Source organism: Diaphorina citri, unplaced genomic scaffold (genome assembly GCF_000475195.1).
Source record: "Diaphorina citri unplaced genomic scaffold, Diaci psyllid genome assembly version 1.1 scaffold1570, whole genome shotgun sequence".
Lineage (NCBI taxonomy): Eukaryota > Metazoa > Arthropoda > Insecta > Hemiptera > Psyllidae > Diaphorina > Diaphorina citri.
In genome coordinates this window covers 14,331-39,923 of record NW_007378996.1, presented here as the reverse complement: position 1 = coordinate 39,923, position 25,593 = coordinate 14,331, and the positions used below count along the sequence as shown (strand labels likewise).

Here is a 25,593-nt window from a genome sequence, read left to right as displayed (position 1 = left end):
TCGACCACTCGACGGCCGTCGATCGACTCTAATTTAATGTGGATCGGTGTTGATCGACAGCCGGTCGACTATGTTTGGACACACCACAGTTTTCCTCTGTAAATGACTCTCAATTAGGAAATAAATAAATTAAATCTTCTTCTTCTTCTTCTTCTTCTTCTTCTTCTTCTTCTTCTTCTTCTTCTTCTTTCCTACTTACCTATATGTATATAGGGTCGGCGCGTCTTGTCAGTCCATTCCAGGCAGAAAGAATAAAAATACCTAGAAAGTAAAAATCACTTACCACACAAACCACTAAGAGGCGTACGATACATCGATCCGACAAAATCCCGTCACAACCTCGGTCCACCTTCGTCATCCTAGTCATCCTAGGTTATCATTGGCTAATAGGTCACTCACGACCACGACCCTCGTAGGTGCTGGAAATAGGTTGGGCGCGAACGACCTACTGTCGGGAGCGAGAAAGCGCCCTAAAGGGAAAAAAAAAGAGCCTAGTGTCAGATAATGGTGATGTGGAATCCAATTTTGTTGGTATACTTAGCACTGTTTAACAGAGGTAGCACTGTTTAACAAAATATCTAGTAGGTACCTAAACCCTGTTTAACAATATTAGTTTGGAGTCCAATTTTTTATAGCACTGATTAACAAAATTTCTAGTACAGTAGAACCTCGATTATATCAACTAATTGGGACCGAGGGTAGTTGATACAATCGAGGTTCTGTATAAAAGTTGATATAATCGAATGGATGGGTGATTTAAACATTAGGTATATTGGGAATAAAGGGAGAACGGGCTCTAGTCTTGATTATAAATCATTACATGAAAGTAAAATCAAAAAATCAAATCAAGAATAATAATAAACTGAAGAAAAAACAAATTAGGTAGGTACATAGGTACTGATTTTCTTTAATCACGATCGAATAAACTACGGGCTAAAAAATTCCCGGAGGGACGGGCCCAGCTTGTTGGAGTTGATATAATAGAGAGTTGATATAATCGAGGTTCTACTGTACCTATATTCATGCATTGAAACAGAAAGAAGGGGAATCCGCCAAAGTGATTTTAAGTTTTAACTCTCGAATTAAGCAATATAATTGGCTATTTATTTATTTTTTATTTATTTATTTTTTTAATCAACCAAGGAGATTGATCCGAGAGTTAAAGTTAAACGGAGTTTAAACCAAACCTCTTTAAAAAAATAACCTTATCGTTTACCTATCAGTAGAACACATATGGGGATCCACAAAGCATTCAGGAAGCCATGAAAGAAGAGGAGATTGTAAGTTCTCTCTGACGTGGCGTTCTTGAGGGATACCATGTCATCTTGACGACAGTTGCAGTTCCCTAGGGAAAAATAATGAGAGAAGTATTAATAAATAATTTAATGGTAGAAGAAATAGAACTTTTATTAACTGGTAGGAGAAATAGTAGCCTAGTTTATAGCTAGGACGTTTATAGCTAGGACGCAGGTTCGATTCCCGCTCAATGACCGTCCACCTATAACTTAGCTTGGAGGGTAGCGCGTCTGCTTTGTAAGCGTTAGGTCGAGGGTTCGATTCCCGATAGGGGCGGATTTTATCCCTCACGGATAAGGATCGTTCTCGGAACGGCTGGCTTTCTTCTATCCTGCCTTTCTTCTCTCTTTGCTTTGGGGACGATAAGACCTTGGCAATTACAGCTCCCTCTATTAAACCTCTTCAAAAGAAAGAAAAAACCAATTTTTTGACGTACCTGAGAGATAGGCGATGTAAATCAAATTCCGGACGAACGTGAACTTATCGGTGAGTGAAGAAATATTTCTGACCTCTAGGGAGTCGAACCGGAGAGCACAGGTCTGTATGGCGAGAAGGAAAACCGAGAATGACGACCACAAGAGACCCTGGATCTGGAAATGAAAAGGGTAACATTATAGGTAAGTACGAGTGGATAATACCTAGTACCCAGGGCCGTATTTATACCTGCGTCGGTGGTGGTGAAAAGTGCCCAAAATACGGGACGTCCCGGGAAATACGGGACGTCTGGCAACCCTAATGACAACGGAGATCTGGTCGTCCCGAATTCGAAGAGAGGAGAACAGGATAGGAGAAATCCAGTCGTTCCGAGAACGAACCTAAGGATAAAGCTCGTCCCGGGACGGTAATCGAACCCGCTACCTTCCGTTTACAAGGAAAATGAGCTACTCTTCAAACTCCAAGCTGACTAAGCTGGGAAAAGTTAAACATCCTGTCTTCAGAAACTTCCTACAGGTTTTTCTAGAACACAATAGAATTAATTATAGGTACTACGTATATAGGTAAGGGTAATTAATTGAAGCTATCTACCTATCCAGATTGAGGGAAAATTACAGCCCAACATAAATTAGTTATTGTTAAATTAAAAATGCAATTTAAACTAGGTACCTACACCTAGGTAGGAACTCTCTACATACTGTATAGATCAGTATGTATAGATTTCAGTACATACACTCACGATCAAGAAGTTAGAGGCAGATTTGCAATAGAACTTTGTAAAAAAAAAAAAGAAAAAAAAAATCCCTTGTATAATGGACTAACCAAGTCGACAACTAGAAAGCCAAAGGTGGTATCCTGATGAAGACATCAACATGACCTTTTATTTGGAATCAAAAAGGCGACAAAGTACACGCCTCCTCACAAACTCATCCAGCCTCAACGGGTCCGAAAATAAATCCAACAGCACACGATCGCTCAGGTGGTCACCCACATCCGCATACCAACCAAGTGCAACGTTGCGTAACTCGAGTGTTCCACTGGGAACTGGTGCATTAGCACATAATGCTATCTTCGCTGGCTTTTTTACCAAAAGGTTTGATATAGAGATCTGTAACTGTTAAGGTCTTATCGCCCCGAAAGCGAAGAGAGAAGAAAGACAGGATAGGAGAAAGTCAGCTGTTCCGAGAATGAACCTTATCTGTTTCGGATAAAATCCGCCCCAGGGGACCATCGAACCAGCGACCTAGCGCTTACAAGGTAGACGAGAGCTCTACCTTGGTGGTGTAGTGGTCAAGGCGCTCGCCTGGTAAACAGGAGGGCGTGGGTTCAATCCCAGCCGAGGTATGGAATACCTACCTCGGTGGTGTAGTGGTCAAGGCGCTCGCCTGGTAAACAGGAGGGCGTGGGTTCAATCCCAGCCGAGGTATGGAATACCTACCTCGGTGGTGTAGTGGTCAAGGCGCTACCTACCTCGGTGGTGTAGTGGTCAAGGCGCTACCTACCTCGGTGGTGTAGTGGTCAAGGCGCTACCTACCTCGGTGGTGTAGTGGTCAAGGCGCTACCTACCTCGGTGGTGTAGTGGTCAAGGCGCTACCTACCTCGGTGGTGTAGTGGTCAAGGCGCTACCTACCTCGGTGGTGTAGTGGTCAAGGCGCTACCTACCTCGGTGGTGTAGTGGTCAAGGCGCTACCTACCTCGGTGGTGTAGTGGTCAAGGCGCTACCTACCTCGGTGGTGTAGTGGTCAAGGCGCTACCTACCTCGGTGGTGTAGTGGTCAAGGCGCTCGCCTGGTAAACAGGAGGGCGTGGGTTCAATCCCAGCCGAGGTATGGAATACCTACCTCGGTGGTGTAGTGGTCAAGGCGCTACCTACCTCGGTGGTGTAGTGGTCAAGGCGCTACCTACCTCGGTGGTGTAGTGGTCAAGGCGCTACCTACCTCGGTGGTGTAGTGGTCAAGGCGCTACCTACCTCGGTGGTGTAGTGGTCAAGGCGCTACCTACCTCGGTGGTGTAGTGGTCAAGGCGCTACCTACCTCGGTGGTGTAGTGGTCAAGGCGCTACCTACCTCGGTGGTGTAGTGGTCAAGGCGCTACCTACCTCGGTGGTGTAGTGGTCAAGGCGCTACCTACCTCGGTGGTGTAGTGGTCAAGGCGCTACCTACCTCGGTGGTGTAGTGGTCAAGGCGCTCGCCTGGTAAACAGGAGGGCGTGGGTTCAATCCCAGCCGAGGTATGGAATACCTACCTCGGTGGTGTAGTGGTCAAGGCGCTACCTACCTCGGTGGTGTAGTGGTCAAGGCGCTACCTACCTCGGTGGTGTAGTGGTCAAGGCGCTACCTACCTCGGTGGTGTAGTGGTCAAGGCGCTACCTACCTCGGTGGTGTAGTGGTCAAGGCGCTACCTACCTCGGTGGTGTAGTGGTCAAGGCGCTACCTACCTCGGTGGTGTAGTGGTCAAGGCGCTACCTACCTCGGTGGTGTAGTGGTCAAGGCGCTACCTACCTCGGTGGTGTAGTGGTCAAGGCGCTACCTACCTCGGTGGTGTAGTGGTCAAGGCGCTACCTACCTCGGTGGTGTAGTGGTCAAGGCGCTCGCCTGGTAAACAGGAGGGCGTGGGTTCAATCCCAGCCGAGGTATGGCAAAATAAAATATCAATAGGGCCCCCCCCCTCGCCCCCCCCCCTTAAATACGGCCTTGCCTTGAAGTAATGTGAACATTGTGCTAAAAGTAATGTGCAAGTGATGAGGTGCAATTTTTACAACCCCGACCCAAAGCTGTAAACTTTGCTGAAAAATAAATATGTAGCTCTACCCTAAAGGAAATTTAGCTGAAAATCAAATAGGTTATAGTTTTAGTTAAATTGGGTTAAATTAGAAACCGCTGGTTCCTGCTACCCTTGATGTGTCCGGGCCTGGGACAAGCGGGAGCGAACTGCCCCTGACTCCGACCCTGTTTATGTACTCCGGCAGAGTACCTAACCTGCACTAATAGCAATAAATTACAACCTCACATGTGACTTGCCATACATTATCCCAATGTAACAATACAGTACATACACATATGTACAATTGTACATCATATTAACAATTCAAGGTAATGCTGTCCTGTCCTACGAGTGATGGATCCTTATATTAGTCTAACAAGCTGGGCCCGTCCGGAGGGACTAACAAGCTAGGCCCGTCCATTTTTTTAGGCTGATCGATATGGCAATGGGACACTCTTTGCAACTTTTTTTACTGTTTCTTTATGATGTTCAAAATAAAATATCAATAGGGGCCCCCCTCCTTCTAAATACGGCCTTGCCTTGAAGTAATGTGAACATTGTGCTAAAAGTAATGTGCAAGTGACGAGGTACAATTTTTACAACCCCGACCCAAAGCTGTAAACTTTGCTGAAAAATAAATATGTAGCTCTACCCTACCCTAAAGGAAATTTAGCTGAAAATCAAATAGGTTATAGTTTTAGTTAAATTAGAAACCGCTGGTTCCTGCTACCCTTGATGTGTCCGGGCCTGGGACAAAGGGGACCGAACTGCCCCTGACTCCGACCCTGTTTAGGTACTCCGGCAGAGTACCTAACCTGCACTAATAGCAATAAATTACAACCTCACATGTGACTTGCCATACATTATCCCAATGTAACAATACAGTACATACATCATGCTAACAATTTCAAGGTAATGCTATCCTATCCTAGGAGTGATGGATCCTCATATTAGTCTAACAAGCTGGGCCCGTCCATTTTTTTAGTTTTTTGGCTTTTTGGTTCTCTGGACAAAATTTGCACCACCACTTTCGTATTCCTGGTAAAAAGACCTTTAATTTGATATATAGGTTTTGGCTTTTTGGTTCTCTGGACAAAATTTGCACCACCACTTTCGTGTTCCTGGTAAAAAGACCTTTAATTTGATATATAGGTCGACAGGCGACAGGTTTGGATAAGTCCTTCTATGGGAACAGACACACAGACAGACGACACCGAAGCAAATACAATAGCCCGTCCCGTATATCTTTTTACATTACTGTCGTAATAATAAAGGAAGGACGGGCTAAATACAGAGTGGGGCGGAGATCATAGCGTCCTTTTACTATACCTCCCATCTCCCATTAGGTTCTGACTGCTTAAACCCAAGTTGCTAAGCCTAGTTAGCTTGGAAGGCAGCGCGCCTCCCTTGTAAGCGCTGGGTCGCGGGTTCGAATCCCGCCTGGGGCGATCTTCATCCTAAATAGTCTTCCTTCTTTCTTCGCTTTCGGGACGATAAGACATCAGAGTTCCCTCTATCAAACTTCTTTAAGGGACAAGGACTCTGATTGTTAAGGCGTGCCCACCCACAGTCGACGACTCGACAACCGTCGATCGACTCTAATTTAATGTGGATCGGTGTTGATCGACGGCTGATCGACTATGTTTGGACACACCACAGTTTTCCTCTGTAAATGACTCTCAATTAGGAAATAAATAAATTCAATCTTCTTCTTCTTCTTCTTCTTCTTCTTCTTCTTTCCTACTTATATGTATAGGGTCGGCGTTTCTTGTCAGTCCCTTCCAAAATCCGCCCCGGGCGGGAATCGAACCCGCGGCCTAGCGCTTACAAGGCAGACGCACTACCAACTAAGCTAACTAGGCTGGCGAAAATGAACCATGCTAATGAATTATAAGCGTCCTCTACGAAGCCTTGACCATAGCTCCAACCATAGAACTGACCCTCGCAGAAAATGAAGAAACTAAGCCTAGTAGGTATTTTTTCTGCGATGGTCCATTGTCTAGACAAGGGTCAATGGTCCATTGTCTAGACAAGGGTCAATGGTCCATAGGTCCATGGTGACCGTTGTGGACACGCACTCAGGCCCATCGCACATTGGCAGCCTAGTCAAAAAAAAAAAAAAAAAAAAAAAAAAATAAGTGATTGAGGAGCTTCGGATGTTAGCTAACAGCTTCCTAGCGACCAGAATGAACCCAAAAAGCCTGATCTCAAACCAAACTTCTGACTGTATCCCAAATCCCAAGCCCAAAATAAAAAAAGATGAAAAGCTTGAAATTTAGATCAACAACCCTCCTTCTCCATTCTGTCTCATTCACAGTTTTCTCACTTCCGCCCCCGCCCCCCACTCCGATGTTTCAGGCGGTTTCCTGCATCGGCTACGTCTCCTGGTGACTCAACTCCTATGAGGGACCAACCTGTGCGGGGCCCGAGACACCTTCGCCCTCACGGAATAGGGTATGGGACTCGGAGCTATCGGAAACCAGCGCAAGTGACCCGCCATAGAGATCTGGTCAACAGTTTTGAGTAAGTTTGGAGTGCTTAACTCTATACACAAGGCCACTCAGTTGTAGGATTTTTTTTTTTTTTTTTTAAGAGGTTTGACAGAGGGAACTGTAACTGCTAGGGTCTTATAGTCCCGAAATTGAAGAGAGAAGGAAGACAGGATAGGAGAAAGCCAGCCGTTCCGAGAACGAACATTATCCCATCAGGATAAAATCCGCCCCGCCCCGGGCGGGAATCGAACCCGGGGCCTAGCGCTTACAAGGCAGACGCACTACCAACTAAGCTAACTAGGCTGGCACTCAGTTGTAGGAGCAACTGTCCCAAAAGATGGGTTAAGTTTTCTTTGGGTTTAGTTATCCGTGGGTTGTAATTGTTTCATAAAGGGCTCTCCGAAGGTGAAGGGTTCCAAAGAAGTTCCGGGTTTCCTGGCTAGCTTTTTTTTTATATTTTTTCAAGGATAGAAGTTCGCCCCTGGCGAGTATAAAACCTGCGACTTGGCGTGCTACCCTCCAAGATATCTAGGCTGGCTTTAAAATCGGTAGTCATACACGGGGCTTGACGGTGTGTTGCCGCCATTCAGGAAGAGCTTGTCTCCCTTGCCGCCAGAGTAGGCTAGCTTCTCTTTTTTGATGTCCCGCCAAATATCCTCGTAGATGTGTTGATACTCCGGGGTCTGGTAGGCGAGGAGATCGAGATAGATGTGGACTTGGTTGTTGTCACTGTGAAGAAAACGAAACAGGAATAAAAGGCTCTTACTAGAGATTATTATTTATTTTGTCAGCGAAGGACTAAAGATCCTTTTGCCTAATCCCTCATTCTAGGAAGATATTCAATAATTATACACTGGTAACTTTACCAAAGTTAAAAAGTTACTTCTAAATAAAATTGTTTTCATGAGAATGAGTGTACCCCGAATTCTAAGCAGGTCAAACAAATCAATTGTGTCAATCCCAGTCAAATTTTAATTTTGCTGATTTTAGATAAAAGTAGCAGTCATAGGTACCTACTCGTACTAAATTAAATTAATCCACATTTCATTTTCATTTGATCCCTAAGGTGTGTTCAAACATAATCGACCGGGCGTCGATGGACGAGGAAAATCTATGTTGTCGAGGCAGTGTGGACGGTTCGGTTGACATCGGTGGGTCGACTCGTCGACTGTGTGTGGACACACCTTTACAACAGAGGTTGGAACGAACAGTCTAAAAAAACTTTAAAAAAAAAAAAAAAAAAAAAAAAAAAATCCCTTGTATAGTAGACTAACCAAGTCGACAACTAGAAAGCCAAAGGTGGTATCCTGATGAAGACATCAACATGACCTTTTATTTGGAATCGAAAAGGCGACAAGCTACCCGCGCCTCCTCACAAACTCATCCAGCCTCAACGGGTCCGAAAATAAATCTAACAGCACACGATCGCTCAGGTGGTCACCCACATCCGCATACCAACCAAGTGCAACGTTGCGTAACTCGAGTGCTCCACTGGGAACTGGTGCATTAGCACATAATGCTATCGTCGCTGGCTTACTTTCCCTAATCTGTTTCACTGAAGTATTGGCTGACTTACCCGGCAGGATACCCATTTGGTTGAGTGTCCTTCCCTGGTTTGAACCGGGACATGCTGTTATAGCCGAGGTCATTTTGGTACTGACGGCCTTTCAGTTTGGAGTGAGGGGTAAGGAACGACTGGAGGGGAATGTTCTCAACTTCCCGGTCGACTATTGGTGCGTAGATATCGTCGTAGCCATCCACCAAGACGCCATTGCTCGGAATAAACTGTGGGGGAGGGATTTTTTTTTAAGAGGTTTGATAGAGGGAACTGTAACTGCTAAGGTCTTATCGTCCCGAAATCTAAGAGAGAAGTAAGACAGGATAGGAGAAAGCCAGCCGTTCCGAGAGCGAACATTATCCGTTCAAGATAAAATCCGCCCCGGGCGGGAATCAAACCTTGCAAGGCAGGCGCGCTACCAACCAAGCTAACTGGGCTGGCTGTGGGTGTGAGAAAAGTTGTGTTAACCTTTTGCAATGTCCCCTCTTCTGGAGCTCGTTTCCCCTCTGTTTCCTATGGTTTAGTACAGGCACTATCACGCCAAATGAGGGGAACAAGCTTCAGAAGAGAGGGTTTCCAAAAAAGAAAAACAAAGATGAAATGGTACCTGATCAAAAGGGTCAGAGGTGAATTGGTTCTCATGAAAAGAATACACTACGCCGTAGACACTCGACTTTTAGTAGCTCGTAGTCGTCTGCAAAACTAAACTTATGAAAATGATAGAGATCCTCTAGACATAGACTCTCTATTATTTTCAAAGGTTTGCTTTTGCAAGCGACTACGCGCTACTGAAAGTCGCACGTCTACGCTTCCAATTTGAGACGGGCCTACACTGAAGTATTGGCTGACTTACCCGGCAGGATACCCATTTGGTTGAGTGTCCTTCCCTGGTTTGAACCGCGACATGCTGTTATAGCCAAGGTCGTTTTGGTACTGACGGCCTTTCAGTTTGGAGTGAGGGGTAAGGAACGACTGGAGGGGAATGTTCTCAACTTCCCGGTCTACGATTGGTGCGTAGATATCGTCGTAGCCATCCACCAAGACGCCATTGCTCGGAATAAACTGTGGGGGAGAGATTTTTTTTAAAGAGGTTTGACAGAGGGAACTGTAACTGCTAAGGTCTTATCGTCCCGAAATCTAAGAGAGAAGAAATACAGGATAGCCAGCCGTTCCGAGAACGAACATTATCCGTTCAAGATAAAATCCGCCCCGGGCGGAAATCAAACCTTACAAGGCAGGCGCGCTACCAACCAAGCTAACTAGGCTGGCTGTGGGTGTGAGAAAAGTTGTGTTAACCTTTTGCAATGTCCCCTCTTCTGAAGCTCGTTGCATCTCTTTTTCCTATGGTTTAGTACAGGCGCTATTACGCCAAATGAGGGGAAACAAGCTTCAGAAGAGGGGGTTTCCAAAAAAGAAAAACTGAGATGAAATGGTACCTGATCAAAAGGGTCAGAGGTGAATTGGTTCTCATGAAAAGGATAGACTACGCCGTAGACACTCGACTTTTAGTAGCTCGTAGTCGTCTGCAAAACTAAACTTTTGAAAATGATAGAGATCCTCTATACATAGACTCTCTATCATTTTCATAGATTTGCTTTTGCAAGCGACTACGCTCTACTAAAAGTCGCCCGTCTACGCTTCCAATTTGAGACGGGCCTGAAGGATCAGGGGCGGGAATCGAACCCGCGGCCTAGCGCTTACAAGGCAGACGCGCTACCAACTAAGCTAACTAGGCTGGCAATAAATAATTATTTAATGGTAGAAGAAATAGAACTTTTATTAACACTGGTAGGAGTAATAGTAGCCTAGTTTATAGCTAGGACGCAGGTTCGATTCCCGCTCAATACCCGTCCACCTATAACTTAGCTTGGAGGGCAGCGCGTCTGCTTTGTAAGCGTTAGGTCGAGGGTTCGATTCCCGACACGGGCGGATTTTATCCCTCACGGATAAGGTTTGTTCTCGGAACGGCTGGCTTTCTTCTATCCTGCCTTTCTTCTCTCTTTGCTTTGGGGACGATAAGACCTTGGCAATTACAATTCCCTCTATTAAACCTCTTCAAAAGAAAACCTATTTTTTAGCTACCTGACAAATAGGCGATGTATATCAAATTCCGGACGAACGTGAACTTATCGGTGAGTGAGGAAATATTTCTGACCTCTAGGGAGTCGAACCTGAGAGCGCAGGTCTGTATGGCGAGAAGGAAAACCGAGAATGACGACCACAGGAGACCCTGGATCTGTAAATAGAGAAAAAGGTAAAATTTTAGGTGTGAGTAGGTAATACCTATATAGTACCCAGGGCCGTATTTAAGTGCCTATAATAGGGGGGCGGGCCCCCTTCCCTTTCATTCTGCTCGTTTAGGGCTGAACTCCGAAAATTTGGAGCATCCAAAGACCACGTAGCCGTTTTCAGGTAGTTGTAGAGGAAAAAGAATAGAAACTAGAAACCTTATGATTCTAATGAATGACTTCTAACAGTTCTCATGCCTATCTTACGTATCTCGGAAAATAAATAAGTAGGTATATATGTATGTAATTGTAATAGTAGGTAACTTAATAAGAAATGACTAATGAAGTAAAATCGTGATGTTCAGCACTTGAGCCGTAATTATGTCGATCGATAATTGGTTAATCAACAGGGTGCCTATATTATCGATCGATAAAACCTCCCCCTACACCCCCCCCCAACCCGCCTCTTCGGAAAACGTCATTCTTTGAAAATAAAAATGAATTAAGTGACTTTAATTTTTTTTTCCTTTTTGTGGAGAGGTTTGATACAGGGGGGTACTGTGTGACAACGGAGACCTAGTCATCCCGAATTCGAAGAGAGGAGAACAGGGTAGGAGAAAGCCAGCCGTTCCGAGAACGAACCTTATCTGATAAGGATAAAGCTCGCCCCGGACGGTAATCGAACCCGCTACCTAGCGCTTAGAAGGCAGACGAGCTACTCTTCAAACTCCAAGCAGACAGCTGGGAAAAATTAAACATCCTGTCTTCAGAAACTTCCTACAGGTTTTTCTAGAACACAATAGAATTAAGAATTAATTATAGCTATCTACATATCCAGATTGAGGGAAAATTACAGGCCAACATAATTATATTAGTTACCTATTGTTTGTTTTTTTTTTTTTTTTTTTTTTTTTTAGCTAAATCCTCTTTATTTTTCTTTTTCTTTAATAAAAGTCCGTCAACATCAGATAATTATGTGATTAGACCGTACCCTAAAAAGATCGATGGTTGGATGATTATTGGCCTTTTTACTACGTCAATTTACCTATAATTAAAAATAATAAAATGTACCTCAAAAAGGTGTAAAACTAGTTAATAAATCAACAAATTTTGATATACCTTTGACTCAAAAATAGGTAAGACCTATAAGAGGAAAATAATAAAAAATGTCTAAAAGGCTCAGTTAAACAATAGGTAATTTAATTAAAATTGGTGAAAAAAACAATAGTCAACATTAGTTTCAAATACAGTGAAATTGTAATGAAATTTTAGATAACTGGAATTGGGTAAACGCAGAATGGAATTGGGTAAAAATATGAAAACTGTCTAAAAAGTTTAGTAAAAACAATAATTTAATAAAAATAAAAACTAGACTCAATCAGTGCGAAATTGTCGTAATAAATATTAAAATTGTATATCTGTCGTGGATTAACTTTACTGTTTTTTTTCCTTCCTTCTGTTTCTAGTTCACTCGCGAACAACTGGGATTTATGTGGCTCGTCACAGGCTCGTGGATTTCGCGACAGTCACATGTGTTTTTATAACTGTAGGTGGGTATATTTACGTTTTTTAAAGCACCTATGAATAAAGAGGATGCCTGTTCCCTAACTCTGTAGAACTGAGCCCCATTGATATGTGTGGTACTGATTTAGGAGAAAAAAATTGCCTGGTAAACAAGGCAGAAGGCAGGTTATCAGAGGAACACTCACTGTACACGCTAACACTCACTTGTAAACTGACTGACAGTGATGTGAACTGTGTTCAGAATCAAGTGGGAAAGAATAGCGCACGACTTTCCGTTACCCCCCTGTAAGAGCCCTTCACAGCCCGGCCCCTTGGGGAGCTTGGATCCAAAGCAAATGAGACTGAACGAGCCAACCCGGTGTCCTAGTTTACGATTTTCTCAAATGAATCTTAGTAGCCGTCCACAACGGAGAACGAACCTCCATCCACCTCTGGTGTCCTAGTTTACGATTTTTTCAAATAAATCTTAGTAGCCGTCCACAACGAAGAACGAACCTCCATCCACCTCTGGTGTCCTAGTTTACGATTTTTTCAAATGAATCTTAGTAGCCGTCCACAACGAAGAACGAACCTCCATCCACCTCTGGTGTCCTAGTTTACGATTTTCTCAAATGAATCTTAGTAGCCGTCCACAACGGAGAACGAACCTCCATCCACCTCTGGTGGGCGATTGAAAGGGGGCACCTGGCGGCTTTCGCCTCAATCCCTCGAAAACCAACCGACCATCGATCGTAGCCTAGTCCCGAGCCCGACCCAAGAGAAAATGAACCATGCTAATGAATTCTAAGCGTCCTCTACGAAGCCTTGACCATAGCTCCAACCATAGAACTGACCCTCGCAGAAAATGAAGAAACTGAGCCTAGTAGGTATTTTTTCTGCGATGGTCCATTGTCTGGACAAGGGTCAATGGTCCATGGTGACCGTTGTGGACGCGCACTTAGGCCCATCGCACATTGACAGCCTAGTCGGTTTTGGGTGAAGGGGGGGGGGGGGGGGGGGGGCACTGATTATTTCAAGGGGGGAAAACAATACCAACTATGTCAAGACAGCATTGAGCTGAAAAGAACCATCCACAAGGGGGATCCATTGAGCTGAAAAGAACCATCCATAAGGGGAATTGCCTGGTTCTTTTCTGCTGAATGCTGTCCAGTATGTACTGAAAAACTCGTTTCTGCACATGCGCAGAGTTTTCCTCAAATAGCGTTAAAGAGTTCAGTTAACGGGACGCTAATTTCGATCGCAAAAACTCGCTATTGTAAGGAAATTGATCAAATTATAATGTAGAACTCACTTGCTTGGGTTAATCAAGCAATATCTCTCAAGTATGATAATTGTCAGGGGCCCTTAGTTTTATAAATGATTGATTTTGTGAATCATCTCATCGGTTTACTGATAAGAAACTCGATTAGTGATAAGAATTACAGGGTGTTTCATCGAAGCTGTGTCCACACATAGTTGACGCCGTCGATCTACGAGGTGAATCTTTGTCGTTTCCCTCTATCGTCACTTCTATCTACTGATTGATGTGATGTGCTCTCCATTCCATCCTATTTTGAGCCTTAAAAGTATGTCCAAACTTTGTCGAGGTGAACCTATGTTGTCGAGGCAGTGTACGGTTCAGGCCAAATGACATTCAAAGTTGTGCCCCACTAAAAATAAATTTATCAAAATCACTTGGTTCAGAAAATTTCTCTGACCACCCAAAGGGGCAATTGCTCGAGGATAATAAGCACGTTGTCTTCTGGAAAGATGTTATATGAAGTCTTTCATTTATGAAAACATACAAAAAATAAAAACTGACCATCGAAAATTTTACCCGATTACATTACTTTATTCTTGCTGAGAATAAGCAAGAATGCTGAGTTGATTTCTGACTTTTCTGAGTTGTGACCAGCCTAAACTCTGGGATTCAGTGTAGTTCTGGAGTTTATTTAATTTATTTATAAAGTTATTTGTTCTTGTCTTCTTGTGTACGTACAGGAGGTTTCGAGTGTTTGCCGACGTCCGGAGGTGTCGAATTTTTGTTTTTCTTTTTTCATTTGTGTGTAATTTTATGTGAAATACAGTTCAAGTTTTACTCGCTTTTCAAATTATTGTACAAAACAGTGTTTTAAATTCTCCGTTTCTTTTCCTTTGTGTACAGGTTCTGATTTATCAGGTAAGATTTGATCTTTGTCTCATCATTTACCTGTTGATAAGAACTAAAACCTTTACCCTAGATTTACTGGACAATGAACTCTCTGGTTTGGAATCACTTTTCAGTGAGTTCCCCTAGTGTAGCAACAAGATGGACTGTGTGAAGTTCAATAGACTGTCTGTGGAATGTCTACACTTAAGTTTTTGATTGCTACTTCAGGCATGGCTGTGGAAATAGAGGCTGTCTTCATAAGAAGAGAAAAAGACATTCAGGTGGACTTACACTAAGTACACTTATGTTCATATCTGCTAGGGAACTTTAAAAAATCAAATTAGGTACCTACCTACATAACTTATAGGTACTAATCTCATCTTCAGAAAAGTAGGCAGGTAGGTTTTTGCTTAGTTGTTCAAAAGTCACATCAATTAAAAATTGCTACAAAAGGAGCTGTCATAAATGAGTGTTATTATAGGCAGATGACCAGTGTTATTATAGGGTTAGGTTAAACCTTAAAAGGAGCTTTCTTTTTCATTATTGTGGCTTCTGAATAATTATCAATAGGTCTATCCTAGTAAAAAAAAGAGCTTGGTTAAGTATTTTGGGTAATTATTTAGAAGCTTCAACAATGAATAAGAAAGTTCCTTTTGTGTTTAACCTGACCCTATAATCACACTGGTCTGTGCTCATTTGTGACAGCTTCTCTTTTTGGCAATTTTTTACTGTTGTGTCTTCTAAACTAGGAACAAATAAATTAAATCAATAATTATTTTAGAATCAGGATCATCAAATAAGTATTGTGAAATGAAATAACTAATACCTCTTCATTTGTGTTACTTTTTGCTTCATTTTTTTTTGGGGGGGTTGGGGTTTTTTTGGTTTTTTTTTTTTTTTTTTTTTTTTTTTTTTTTTTTTTTTTTTTAGCTAAATCCTCTTATTTTTTCTTTTTCTTTAATAAAAGTCCGTCAACATCAGATAATTATGTGATTAGACCGTACCCTAACAAGATCGATGGTCGGTTGATTATTGGCCTTTTTACTACGTCAATAGGTATACCTATAATTAAAAATAATAAAATGTACCTCAAAAATCAACAAATTTTGATATATGTAGGTACCTATGCCTCAAAAATAGGTAAGACCTACCTATAAGAGGAAAATAATAAAATGTCTAAAAGGCTCAGTTAAACAATAATTTAATTAAAATTGGTAAACAAAAACAATAGTCAACACTAGTCTCAAATAGAGTGAAAGTGAAATGAAATTTTAGGTAACTGTCGCAGAATGGAATTGGGTAAAAATATGAAAACTGTCTAAAAAGTTTAGTGAAAACAATAATTTAATAAAAATAAAAACTAGACTCAATCATTGCGAAATTGTCGTAATAACTATTATATCCTGATGGTTTAATATCTTCAAGGATGTCTCAAGCAATAGTCATGGAACATCTATGAAAGTAGTCTTCAATAGGGTTCCTCTTAAGTATAGGAGTAATCTCAAAGAGAAAATATGTTCCTTCACCAAATAATGAGAGTTGATGTAGGAAGGACATTCAACATTAAAATACTTATTTGCACCAAAACCAAATGTCATTCTAAAATATGATCAGTCTGGTGCTGATCTATTGAGAATGATGACAAACACTAACCCCGTGAGAACGGAAAAAGGCAAAGCAGAAGAATACATATTAAAAACAAAGATCAGTCATTGTGAATAAGAATTCCTTTAGCTTCATCCATGCTTATCTGGCAGAGTTTAATGAAATCACAAATATTTCAAACTCTTTGTACTGCTATTCATCTCCCAGTTTGCTCCACTGCTTGGTAGAGGACTTTCCACAAAAGGTGCAAGCCAAACCAGGTACCATCTGATACCGAACACTTGTTCTATGTTTGCTTTCAATCCAGCATTGTAGCCTTTGAGTTTTCGATTTCTCTCAAAAGTAAGAACGCCATCTTGAATCAAACCAAAGTGATAGACCAATAGGAGGAGGCTCACCATAGAACCAACCATAACCACAAGTAACATGATCAGGTAGACATGATTAGTGGATGTGTCCAATCCAAACACGAGGAAAGCAAGTGGTAACATAATTTTGAGTAGAAGGCCCCAGTTGAAACTGACAAAGTTGTGAATAAAAAACAAATTCAGATAGGTAGCATAGATCGTACCCACTGTAAGGTAGAACAGGAATAGCATAAAGTAGCGGTGGTTGTAATGACCAATACAGCAGGCTGAGAATGTACAGTGGTGATCACGTTTAAGAATACAAGTGTTACAGACATGGCAGTGGTAGGCACGAGGAGGAGCAACACTTTCACATGGAGCACAGAAGTACCACCCTTCCCTCAGTTGAGATGGTAGCATCACTGTATGAATACTGGTGTCCACCATAATCACATAGACATAATTGGTGACTATTTGGAACAGGAGGAATGTAGAAAACAGGATGTGGTATACCTGCCAAAAACCAAACACTGGGTAGGTGGCTGGTATCACAATGAAAACTACAAACCAGAATACCAGTGGAACGATCAAGACTAGAAATACAAATGATACAATGTCCCCTATATTATGAGGCAGGAAATGCCTTGATTTATACTTGATGGTGTACATTGTTGTGTTCTATTCTTGAAATAATTACCCAACCAAAGATCAAACCATTTACATTTTTTACTTCAATACTTGGTAGGATATAGATTTGCAAGGATTATTCTAGATGAATTCCCAAGTCATACAAGAGTTTGACCATTTAACAAAAAAATGATTTTCATACTCTGAGATGAATGCAATCCTTTCATTTGCAAATTCTGTGGTCTTCTAACAAATTTCACATTACTGTATGCCTTCCATTGTTGTACACCTCTCATCAACAAATTTGTTACCAGATGTAACTTCAACTAGTTTCATATTCTCCACAAGGTTTGTGCTGATTGTCCACTGCTCAATGTATCTGGAAAAATAATAAAACATATATTATTATTCTATCAAAATTTTATTGAATAAGTAGTTGATGGTAAAACAGTAGGTAGGTAGGGGAGAGATAGAAAGGTAGAACCTTGTAATTTGAGAATATTCACTCCTGATAAAATAAATAAAAAACATTTACAAAGGAATATCTCATTTTATTTTATCACTAGGCATTCTAATGTCATTGGATTGGAATGTCTCTTTCTGGAATATGTGGTATCCAGGGCCTTCCCCCATTTTAAATAATCTAGGGAAGCTGTGCTCTATGTCAAATAGGGCCATAACTGGATTTTATGTCTCATATTTCACAGGGAATAGATCAGTTGCGCTTACTTGGGTGATGTTTCAAAGCCATAGAGCAGGAAAAATGAGGACCAACGGAATTTTTCTTTTTCTTCTACGACTTCTAGATCCCAAGATAGGTAAATCGTCATTTAAAAAATCTGGTGTGAACATCACACGACTTTCCTATCCTATTGAACATGAATGCTTATTTGAGTGGTTCTTTTACCCTAACTTTTACAATATCTCTAACCGTTTTGTCGCTATAGCTGAAAACCACCAAAAAATGGTCGAAATCTGTCCAAAAACAAGGTAAAAAAAAAAAAAAAAAAGTCCCCTGTGCCTTCAGCTCAAAGAGAAGAGTGCACGGCTTTCTATCGCCCTCGAACTCACAATGCTCCCTCACTCATCAATCTGTCGGAGGAAGCACATGACTGATTAGATAACGTGAAGTCCCCACTTTGTTTTCCCTTACTGACTAGTGCCTCACTTAGTGCGTGCTCGACAGATTTGGTGTAATGGCGCTGGTGGGGAGGGGCACTGATTGGTTCAAGGGGGGGAAACAATAACAACTATGTCAAGACAGCATGAGGCAGAAAAGAACCATCCACAAGGGGGATCCATTGAGCTGAAAAGAACCATCCGTAATGGGAATTGCCTGGTTCTTTTCTGCTTAATCCTGTCCAGTTATGTACTGATGTTGAAATTTTGAATATAAATTCAGACGGAGTTTTGTCACATCCACTAATTTTGATTCACTAAACAGGATATTATAACATTTATAACTTAGAGCGGTCAAACTTTCTTGACTTGGCGGGGCGGAGCGCTACCGCGCTCCTTAATACAGTCAGCCTGGTTGCCCATTGTAATTTTCTGGAACATACAATCAAGAACCAAAAGTAACTATCGACTTGTTTATTCATTCTATCTTACAATATCTCTTCTTCGTTACCTTTGGTAGATATTTCATCGGGTATCGTCCCCTCTATGGTAGATTGGACAAGTACAAAAATACAGTGTCTTATACCTATAAGACTGGTATTTGGATTTTCTTTTCGAGAACGGAACCGATTCTGATGGCCCGTCATCTTGGATTTCCTATGGTTTAGTACAGACACCATTTCAGTTCCCAAAAGGGAGCCGGTACTGTTTTCGAAAGTTTCCCCGAAAGGAAAATAGGGGAACATGGGGTAAGACGGGGTAGCTTAACTTTTTTTTTAAGAGGACAACAAAAGGTCCATCAGAGTAACAGCGCCGTAACAGACAGACATACATGTACATGTTTCTGTGTATGCAAAATGCAACAATTTTGTCGAATTTCGCGTTATTTTCATAGTATAACTTCTCGCTGTTTCTTATTTTCAAAAAATGTTATATACTTTTTCTACGTTTCTATTGAAAATTAAAAAGGTTCTCTAATTTTATTTATTAAGAAAAGATTAAGATTAGAAACCGCTGGTTCCTGCTACCCTTGATGTGTCCGGGCCTGGGACAAAGGGGACCGAACTGCTCCTGACTCCGACCCTGTTCAGGTACTCCGCTTATCGTCCCGAAATCGAAGAGAGAAGGAAGACAGGATAGGAGAAAGCCACCCGTTCCGAGAACGAACATTATCCCACCTAACCTGCACTAATAGCAATAAATTACAACCTCACATGTGACTTGCCATACATTATCCCAATGTAACAATACAGTACATACATCATGTCAACAATTCAAGGTAATGCTGTCCTATCCTACGAGTGATGGATCCTTAGCCTTACATTAGGCTAAATTCAGAGTGGAGCGGAGATCATAGCGTCCTTTTACTATACCTACATTAGGGCAGGCACTTCACTATCAGGTAGACCTGATCAGGTCCGCCTGTCAGGACTACCTGATGGTGAGTGGCTGGCCGGTTCTTACTGCTTAAACCCAAGTTGCTAAGCCTAGTTAGCTGGGAAGGCAGTGCGCGGCCCTTGTAAGCGCTAGGTCGCGGGTTCGATTCCCGCCAGGGGCGATCTTCATCCTAAATAGTCTTTCTTCGCTTTCGGGACGATAAGACATCATTTGTCAGAGTTCCCTCTCTCAAACTCCTTTAAGGGACAAGGACTCTGATTGTTAAGGCGTGTCCACCCATGGTCGAGGACCGTCGATCGACTCTAATTTAATGTGGATCGGTGTTGATCGACAGCCGGTCGACTATGTTTGGACACACCACAGTTTTCCTCTGTAAATGATTCTCAATTAGGAAATAAATAAATTCAATCTTCTTCTTCTTTCCTACTTATATGTATAGGGTCGGCGTTTCTTGTCAGTCCCTTCCAGCTTCCTTCTCTCTTCGATTTCGGGACGATAAGACCATAGCAGTTACAGTTCCCTCTGTCAAACCTCTTAAAAAAAAAAAAAAAATCCTAGTTTTGGTTTCGATACCTAGATCCTTATCCTTTCCGAAGCAAGGGAAATTTCGCGGCTGCATTCATCCCTCTTAAATTTGCATCCCCAAACGTCCAAGTATCAGCACTTAACATCAGCACTGTTCAGCAAATCAGCAACTTCCTATTCAGTAAATTCAGAAAAAAAATCTGGTGTGAACATCACACGACTTTCCTTATCCTGTGACGTGGCGTTCTTGAGGGATACCATGTCATCTTGACGACAGTTGCAGTTCCCTAGGGAAAAATAATGAGAGAAGTATTAATAAATATATATATTTTTTTTTTAATAGAACTTTTATTAACTGGTAGGAGAAATAGTAGCCTAGTTTATAGCTAAAAAACGGTCGAAATCTGTCCAAAAGCGGTCAAAATACCGCCAAGCGCAGCAACCATCTCAACCAAACGTTTTTTAAAATCCACCCCGGGCGGGAATCGAACCCGCGGCCTAGCGCTTACGAGGCAGACGCACTACCAACTAAGCTAACTAGGCTGGCAATAGCTTAACTTTGGCGGCCAACATTTGAGAGAAATTAGAACACACCTAAACTTGTAGGCAAACTCTACGTAATAGCGAGATTTTGCAACCAATATTAGGATCCCGCTAACTGAACTCTCTAACGTTATTTGAATAAAACTCGTTTCTGCACATGCGCAGAGTTTTCCTCAAATAGAGTTCAGTTAACGGGACGCTAATTTCGATCGCAAAAACTCGCTATTGTAAGGAAATTGATCAAATTATAATGTGGAACTCACTTGCTTGGGTTAGTCAAGCATTATCTTTCAAGTATGATAAATGTCAGGGGCCCTTAGTTTTGAAGATAAATACCTAGAAAGTAAAAATCACTTACCACACAAACCACTAAGAGGCGTACGATACATCGATCCGACAAAATCCCGTCACATCCTCGGTCCACCTTCGTCATCCTAGACATCCTAGGTTATCATTGGCTAATAGGTCACTCACGACCACGACCCTCGTAGGTGCTGGAAATAGGTTGGGCGCGAACGACCTACTGTCGGGAGCGAGAAAGCGCCCTAAAGGGGTTTTAATGATTGATTTTGTGAATCATCTCATCGGTTTACTGATAAGAAACTCGATTAGTGATAAGAATTACAGGGTGTTTCATCGAATGAAACATCCCTGTATGTGCACTCTGTAATGCTGTGTCCACACATAGTTGACGCCGTCGATCGACGAGGTGAATCTTTGTCGTTTCCCTCTATCGTTACTTCTATCTATTGATGTGATATGCTCTCCGTTCCATCCTATTTTGAGCCTTAAAAGTGTGTCCAAACGTCGATTGACGAGGTGAACGTATGTTGTCGAGGCAGTGCACGGTTCAGGGCAAAATGACATTCAAAGTTGTGCCCCGCTAAAAATAAATTTATCAAAATCACTTGGTTCAGAAAATTTCTCTGACCACCCAAAGGGGCAATTGCTCGAGCATAATAAGCTCTGGAAAGATGTTACATGAAGTCTTTCATATATAAAAACACAAAAAATAAAAACTGACCATCGAAAATTTTACCCGATTACATTACTTTCCCCATCCTATAGGATAAGGAAAGTAAAAAGTCGTAAGATAAAAACTTCATTGATCGAATCGAACCAAACCTCTGTCGAAAATTCAAGAAAGTTCCATCATTATTTCAGTGTACATAAGTGACATTTATTGAAACAACAACAATGTAAATAACACAGACACAAATATAATAACAAACAAAGCCATTAAAAAAAGAACAAAAAATATGTTACAAATACGTAGGTAAGTAGATAGAATACAAATTTTCAAGATTTATAAAATGAAAGGACTACTTAAAAGGTTAAATAAATACCCAATTAATTGATATTGATGTTTCATTTTAAATTAAGTAACTTGTAATAATGGTCACGAATGTTACGATCTTCGATTATTTCAGTGTACATAAGTGACATTTATTGAAACAACAACAATGTAAATAACACAGACACAAATATAATAACAAACAAAGCCATTAAGAAAAGAACAAAAAATATGTTACAAATACGTAGGTAAGTAGATAGAATACAAATTTTCAAGATTTATAAAATGAAAGGAGTAATTAAGAGGTTAAGTAAATACCCAATTAATTGATATTGATCTTTCATTTTAAATGAAGTAACTTGTAATAATGGTCACGAATGTTACGATCTTCGAGAAAAGTAAGCAATATAGAATTTGAATCAAATTTAATTAAATTAAGGAATAAGGTAGGTACCTAATATAGAAAAATATATAAAATAATAAAATCGTTCAATGAGTGCTATTGTGGCTAAAAACATTAAACAAATTCAACGAGAAAAATAATTGAATACACGTATAATATTAATAAAATAATAACAACAATAAAAAATCAAGTCTTACTGGGGGCCATAATCTTAGAATGTACCAGATTTGTTAGGTCACAGATATTAAGTTATGAATATAAAATATTAGCAAACAAGCATTCGCGCTTTGGTTCATAAAAGATTTCATATCCTGATGGTTTAATATCTTCAAGGATGTCTCAAGCAATAGTCATGGAACATCTATGAAAGTAGTCAGTCTTCAATAGGGTTCCTCTTAAGTATAGGAGTAATCTCAAAGAGAAATATGTTCCTTCTCCAAATAGTGAGAGTTGATGTAGGAAGGACAATAAGGACATTCAACATTAAAATACTTATTTGCGCCAAAACCAAAATATCCTGATGGTTTAATATCTTCAAGGATGTCTCAAGCAATAGTCATGGAACATCTATGAAAGTAGTCTTCAATAGGGTTCCTCTTACGCATAGGAGTAATCTCAAAGAGAAAATATGTTCCTTCACCAAATAGTGAGAGTTGATGTAGGAAGGACAATAAGGACATTCAACATTAAAATACCTATTTGCGCCAAAACCAAGTGTCATCCTAAAATATGATCAGTCTGGTGCTGATCTATCGAGAATAATGACAAACACTAACCCCGTGGGAATGGAAAAAGGCAAAGCAGAAGAATACATATATTAAATTAAAAACAAAGATCAGTCATTGTGAATAAGAATTCCTTTAGCTTCATCCATTCTTATCTGGCAGAGTTTAATGAAATCACAAATATTTCAAACTCTTTGTACTACTATTCATCTCCCAGTTTGCTCCACTGCTTGGTAGAGGACTTTCCACAAAAGGTGCAAGCCAAACCAGATACCATCTGATACCAAACACTTGTTCTATGTTTGCTTTCAATCCAGCATTGTAGCCTTTGAGTTTGCGATTCCTCTCAAAAGTAAGAACACCATCTTGAATCAAACCGAAGTGATAGACCAATAGGAGGAGACTCACCATAGAACCAACCATAACCACAAGTAACATGATCAGATGTTTGCTTTCAATCCAGCATTGTAGCCTTTGAGTTTTCGATTTCTCTCAAAAGTAAGAACGCCATCTTGAATCAAACCAAAGTGATAAACCAATAGGAGGAGACTCACCATAGAGCCAACCATAACCACAAGTAACATGATCAGGTAGACATGATTAGTGGATGTGTCCAAACCAAACACGAGGAAAGCAAGTGGTAACATAATTTTGAGTAGAAGGCCCCAGTTGAAACTGACAAAGTTGTGAATAAAAAACAAATTCAGATAGGTAGCATAGATCGTACCTATTGTAAGGTAGAACAGGAATAGCATAAAGTAGCGGTGGTTGTAATGACCGATACAGCAGGCTGAGAATGTACAGTGGTGATCACGTTTAAGAATACAAGTGTTACAGACATGGCAGTGGTAGGCACGAGGAGGAGCAACACTTTCACATGGAGCACAGAAGTACCACCCTTCCCTCAGTTGAGATGGTAGCATCACTGTATGAATACTGGTGTCCACCATAATCACATAGACATAATTGGTGACTATTTGGAACAGGAGGAATGTAGAAAACAGGATGTGGTATACCTGCCAAAAACCAAACACTGGGTAGGTGGCTGGTATCACAATGAAAACTACAAACCAGAATACCAGTGGAACGATCAAGACTAGAAATACAAATGATACAATGTCCCCTATATTATGAGGCAGGAAATGCCTTGATTTATACTTGATGGTGTACATTGTTGTGTTCTATTCTTGAAATAATTACCCAACCAAAGATCAAACCATTTACATTTTTTACTTCAATACTTGGTAGGATATAGATTTGCAAGGATTAGTCTAGATGAATTTAGATCTCGAGATAAATCGATTAAAAAAATGCCGGTAAATCGTGAACTTTGACGTCACGGCATACGCTCCCGTAGGCGATGACGTCACATCAAATGTCCCGAGCAAAGCTCCCTTGCAGGCAACGCATTAATGTGTTTGTGCGCATACGTTTCTGTGCAGTTCATTCTGCTCCATAGTGGCGCTACCTAAATAATTTTTATCCATTTGCAACTGCTCCATTTGGCGAAATAGATCAGTTGCGCTTACTTGGGTGATGTTTCAAAGTCATAGAGCAGGAAAAATGAGGACCAACGGAATTTTTCTTTTTCTTCTACGACTTTTAGATCTCGAGATAAATCGATTAAAAAAATGCCGGTAAATCGTGAACTTTGACGTCACGGCATACGCTCCCGTAGGCGAAGACGTCACATCAAATGTCCCGAGCAAAGCTTCCTTGCAGGCAACGCATTAATGTGTTTGTGCGCATACGTTTCTGCGCAGTTCTTTCTGCTCCTCCGCTAGCGCGCTTGCATAGTGGCGCTACCTAGCGGACAAAAATAGCAACTGCGTTAAGTCTGACGTCACAAATCTTTGAACTCTTTCATTATAAAAATTGAATTTTCGACCTTTTACAGTTATTTTTTCGGAGTTTTGACCTCAGATTTGGATTTTTCCCAACTTTTTACATAGGAATCAACCATTTATTTATAATTTTTACCCATTTGCAACTCCTCCATTCAACAAGCTTCATAGGCAGAGGCACCACAGTTTTTTTTTTTTTTACATGGTTTTACTTATTTCTATGAAGGTGGTTTTATCTTGAAATTGAAGAGCGTAGGAAGACAGAAGGCAAGCACACCACCTTCAATGCAAACTATGCTGGTATGGGTTCCATTAATTTGAGTGCTCCCTACAATAGTAGGTACCTACCACCTATTTACCCAGATTGTCACTCATTCCGATACCAACTACTGTACTGACGTACCTACTGACAATGTTGCTTCAGTGATCTATCCAGAACTGATGCATTCAACTTATTAAAAATCTTCAAAATCTCAAATTGAGTTATTCTTGGAATGATAAAATTAGGACAAATTCAAAATATCTCCCCAGAAATGACTCTTTTATTCAGTTTATTTTAGGTGACTGTGACTTACCTTGCTTTGATTTTGTTTTCCTTGGACTGGATTTATAGATTTTGTAGTGTGTAAGAAGCTAGAAGCTTACTCCATCCTGTCACACCTTTGATTATCTAATAACTAATTATTTATGCATAAAAAATAAAGAAAATAGATGTAGAAATTAATATTCCTTCCTACTCCAA

General features: G+C 40.9%; 3 protein-coding genes and 1 long non-coding RNA gene across 5 annotated transcripts in view; all 4 read right to left on the bottom strand.

Annotated features, from left to right (window-relative positions):
- The window catches only part of LOC103516445, a 26,428-nt gene extending 5,296 nt beyond the window's left edge, over positions 1-21,132 (bottom strand). Inside the window, exons 1-3 of the mRNA XM_017447049.2 lie at positions 20,944-21,132; positions 10,624-10,777; positions 1,217-1,345 (exon numbers count right to left, since the gene is read on the bottom strand). Coding sequence (XP_017302538.1) covers positions 1,217-1,345; positions 10,624-10,777; positions 20,944-21,027 — 367 coding nt within the window. The 5' untranslated portion in view covers positions 21,028-21,132. The remainder of the gene's footprint in view (positions 1-1,216; positions 1,346-10,623; positions 10,778-20,943) is intronic.
- LOC113470423 lies at positions 11,659-13,047 on the bottom strand. The gene is made up of 2 exons (XR_003393480.1): positions 12,208-13,047; positions 11,659-11,711 (listed from the first exon to the last, which is right to left on the bottom strand). It is a non-coding gene; the product is annotated as an uncharacterized LOC113470423 (long non-coding RNA).
- Positions 16,074-25,593, bottom strand: LOC103516442 (probable palmitoyltransferase ZDHHC24). Of its 2 annotated transcripts, none has more exons than XM_008481405.3 (2): positions 25,427-25,593; positions 16,074-17,379 (listed from the first exon to the last, which is right to left on the bottom strand). In XM_008481405.3, exon 2 carries the CDS (start codon positions 17,040-17,042, stop codon positions 16,191-16,193), a length of 852 nt encoding a protein of 283 aa, XP_008479627.1. In that variant the 5' UTR covers positions 17,043-17,379; positions 25,427-25,593; the 3' UTR covers positions 16,074-16,190. The 2 variants fall into 2 exon arrangements, with proteins under 2 accessions (XP_008479627.1, XP_026684641.1); XM_026828840.1 differs by lacking the exon at positions 25,427-25,593 and adding an exon at positions 25,255-25,415.
- Positions 22,875-24,282, bottom strand: LOC103516444 (probable palmitoyltransferase ZDHHC24). The gene is made up of 2 exons (XM_026828841.1): positions 23,454-24,282; positions 22,875-23,307 (listed from the first exon to the last, which is right to left on the bottom strand). Exons 1-2 carry the CDS (start codon positions 24,177-24,179, stop codon positions 23,182-23,184), a joined length of 852 nt encoding a protein of 283 aa, XP_026684642.1. The 5' UTR covers positions 24,180-24,282; the 3' UTR covers positions 22,875-23,181.

Coding starts and splice junctions, on each gene's coding strand:
- LOC103516442 (XM_008481405.3), bottom strand. CDS start 17,042: ATGTACACCATCAAGTATAAATCAAGGCATTTCCTGCCTCATAATATA.
- LOC103516444 (XM_026828841.1), bottom strand. CDS start 24,179: ATGTACACCATCAAGTATAAATCAAGGCATTTCCTGCCTCATAATATA. Junction 23,308..23,453: donor ATGCTGGATTGAAAGCAAAC/ATCTGATCATGT, acceptor TTGAAAGCAAAC/ATAGAACAAGTGTTTGGTAT.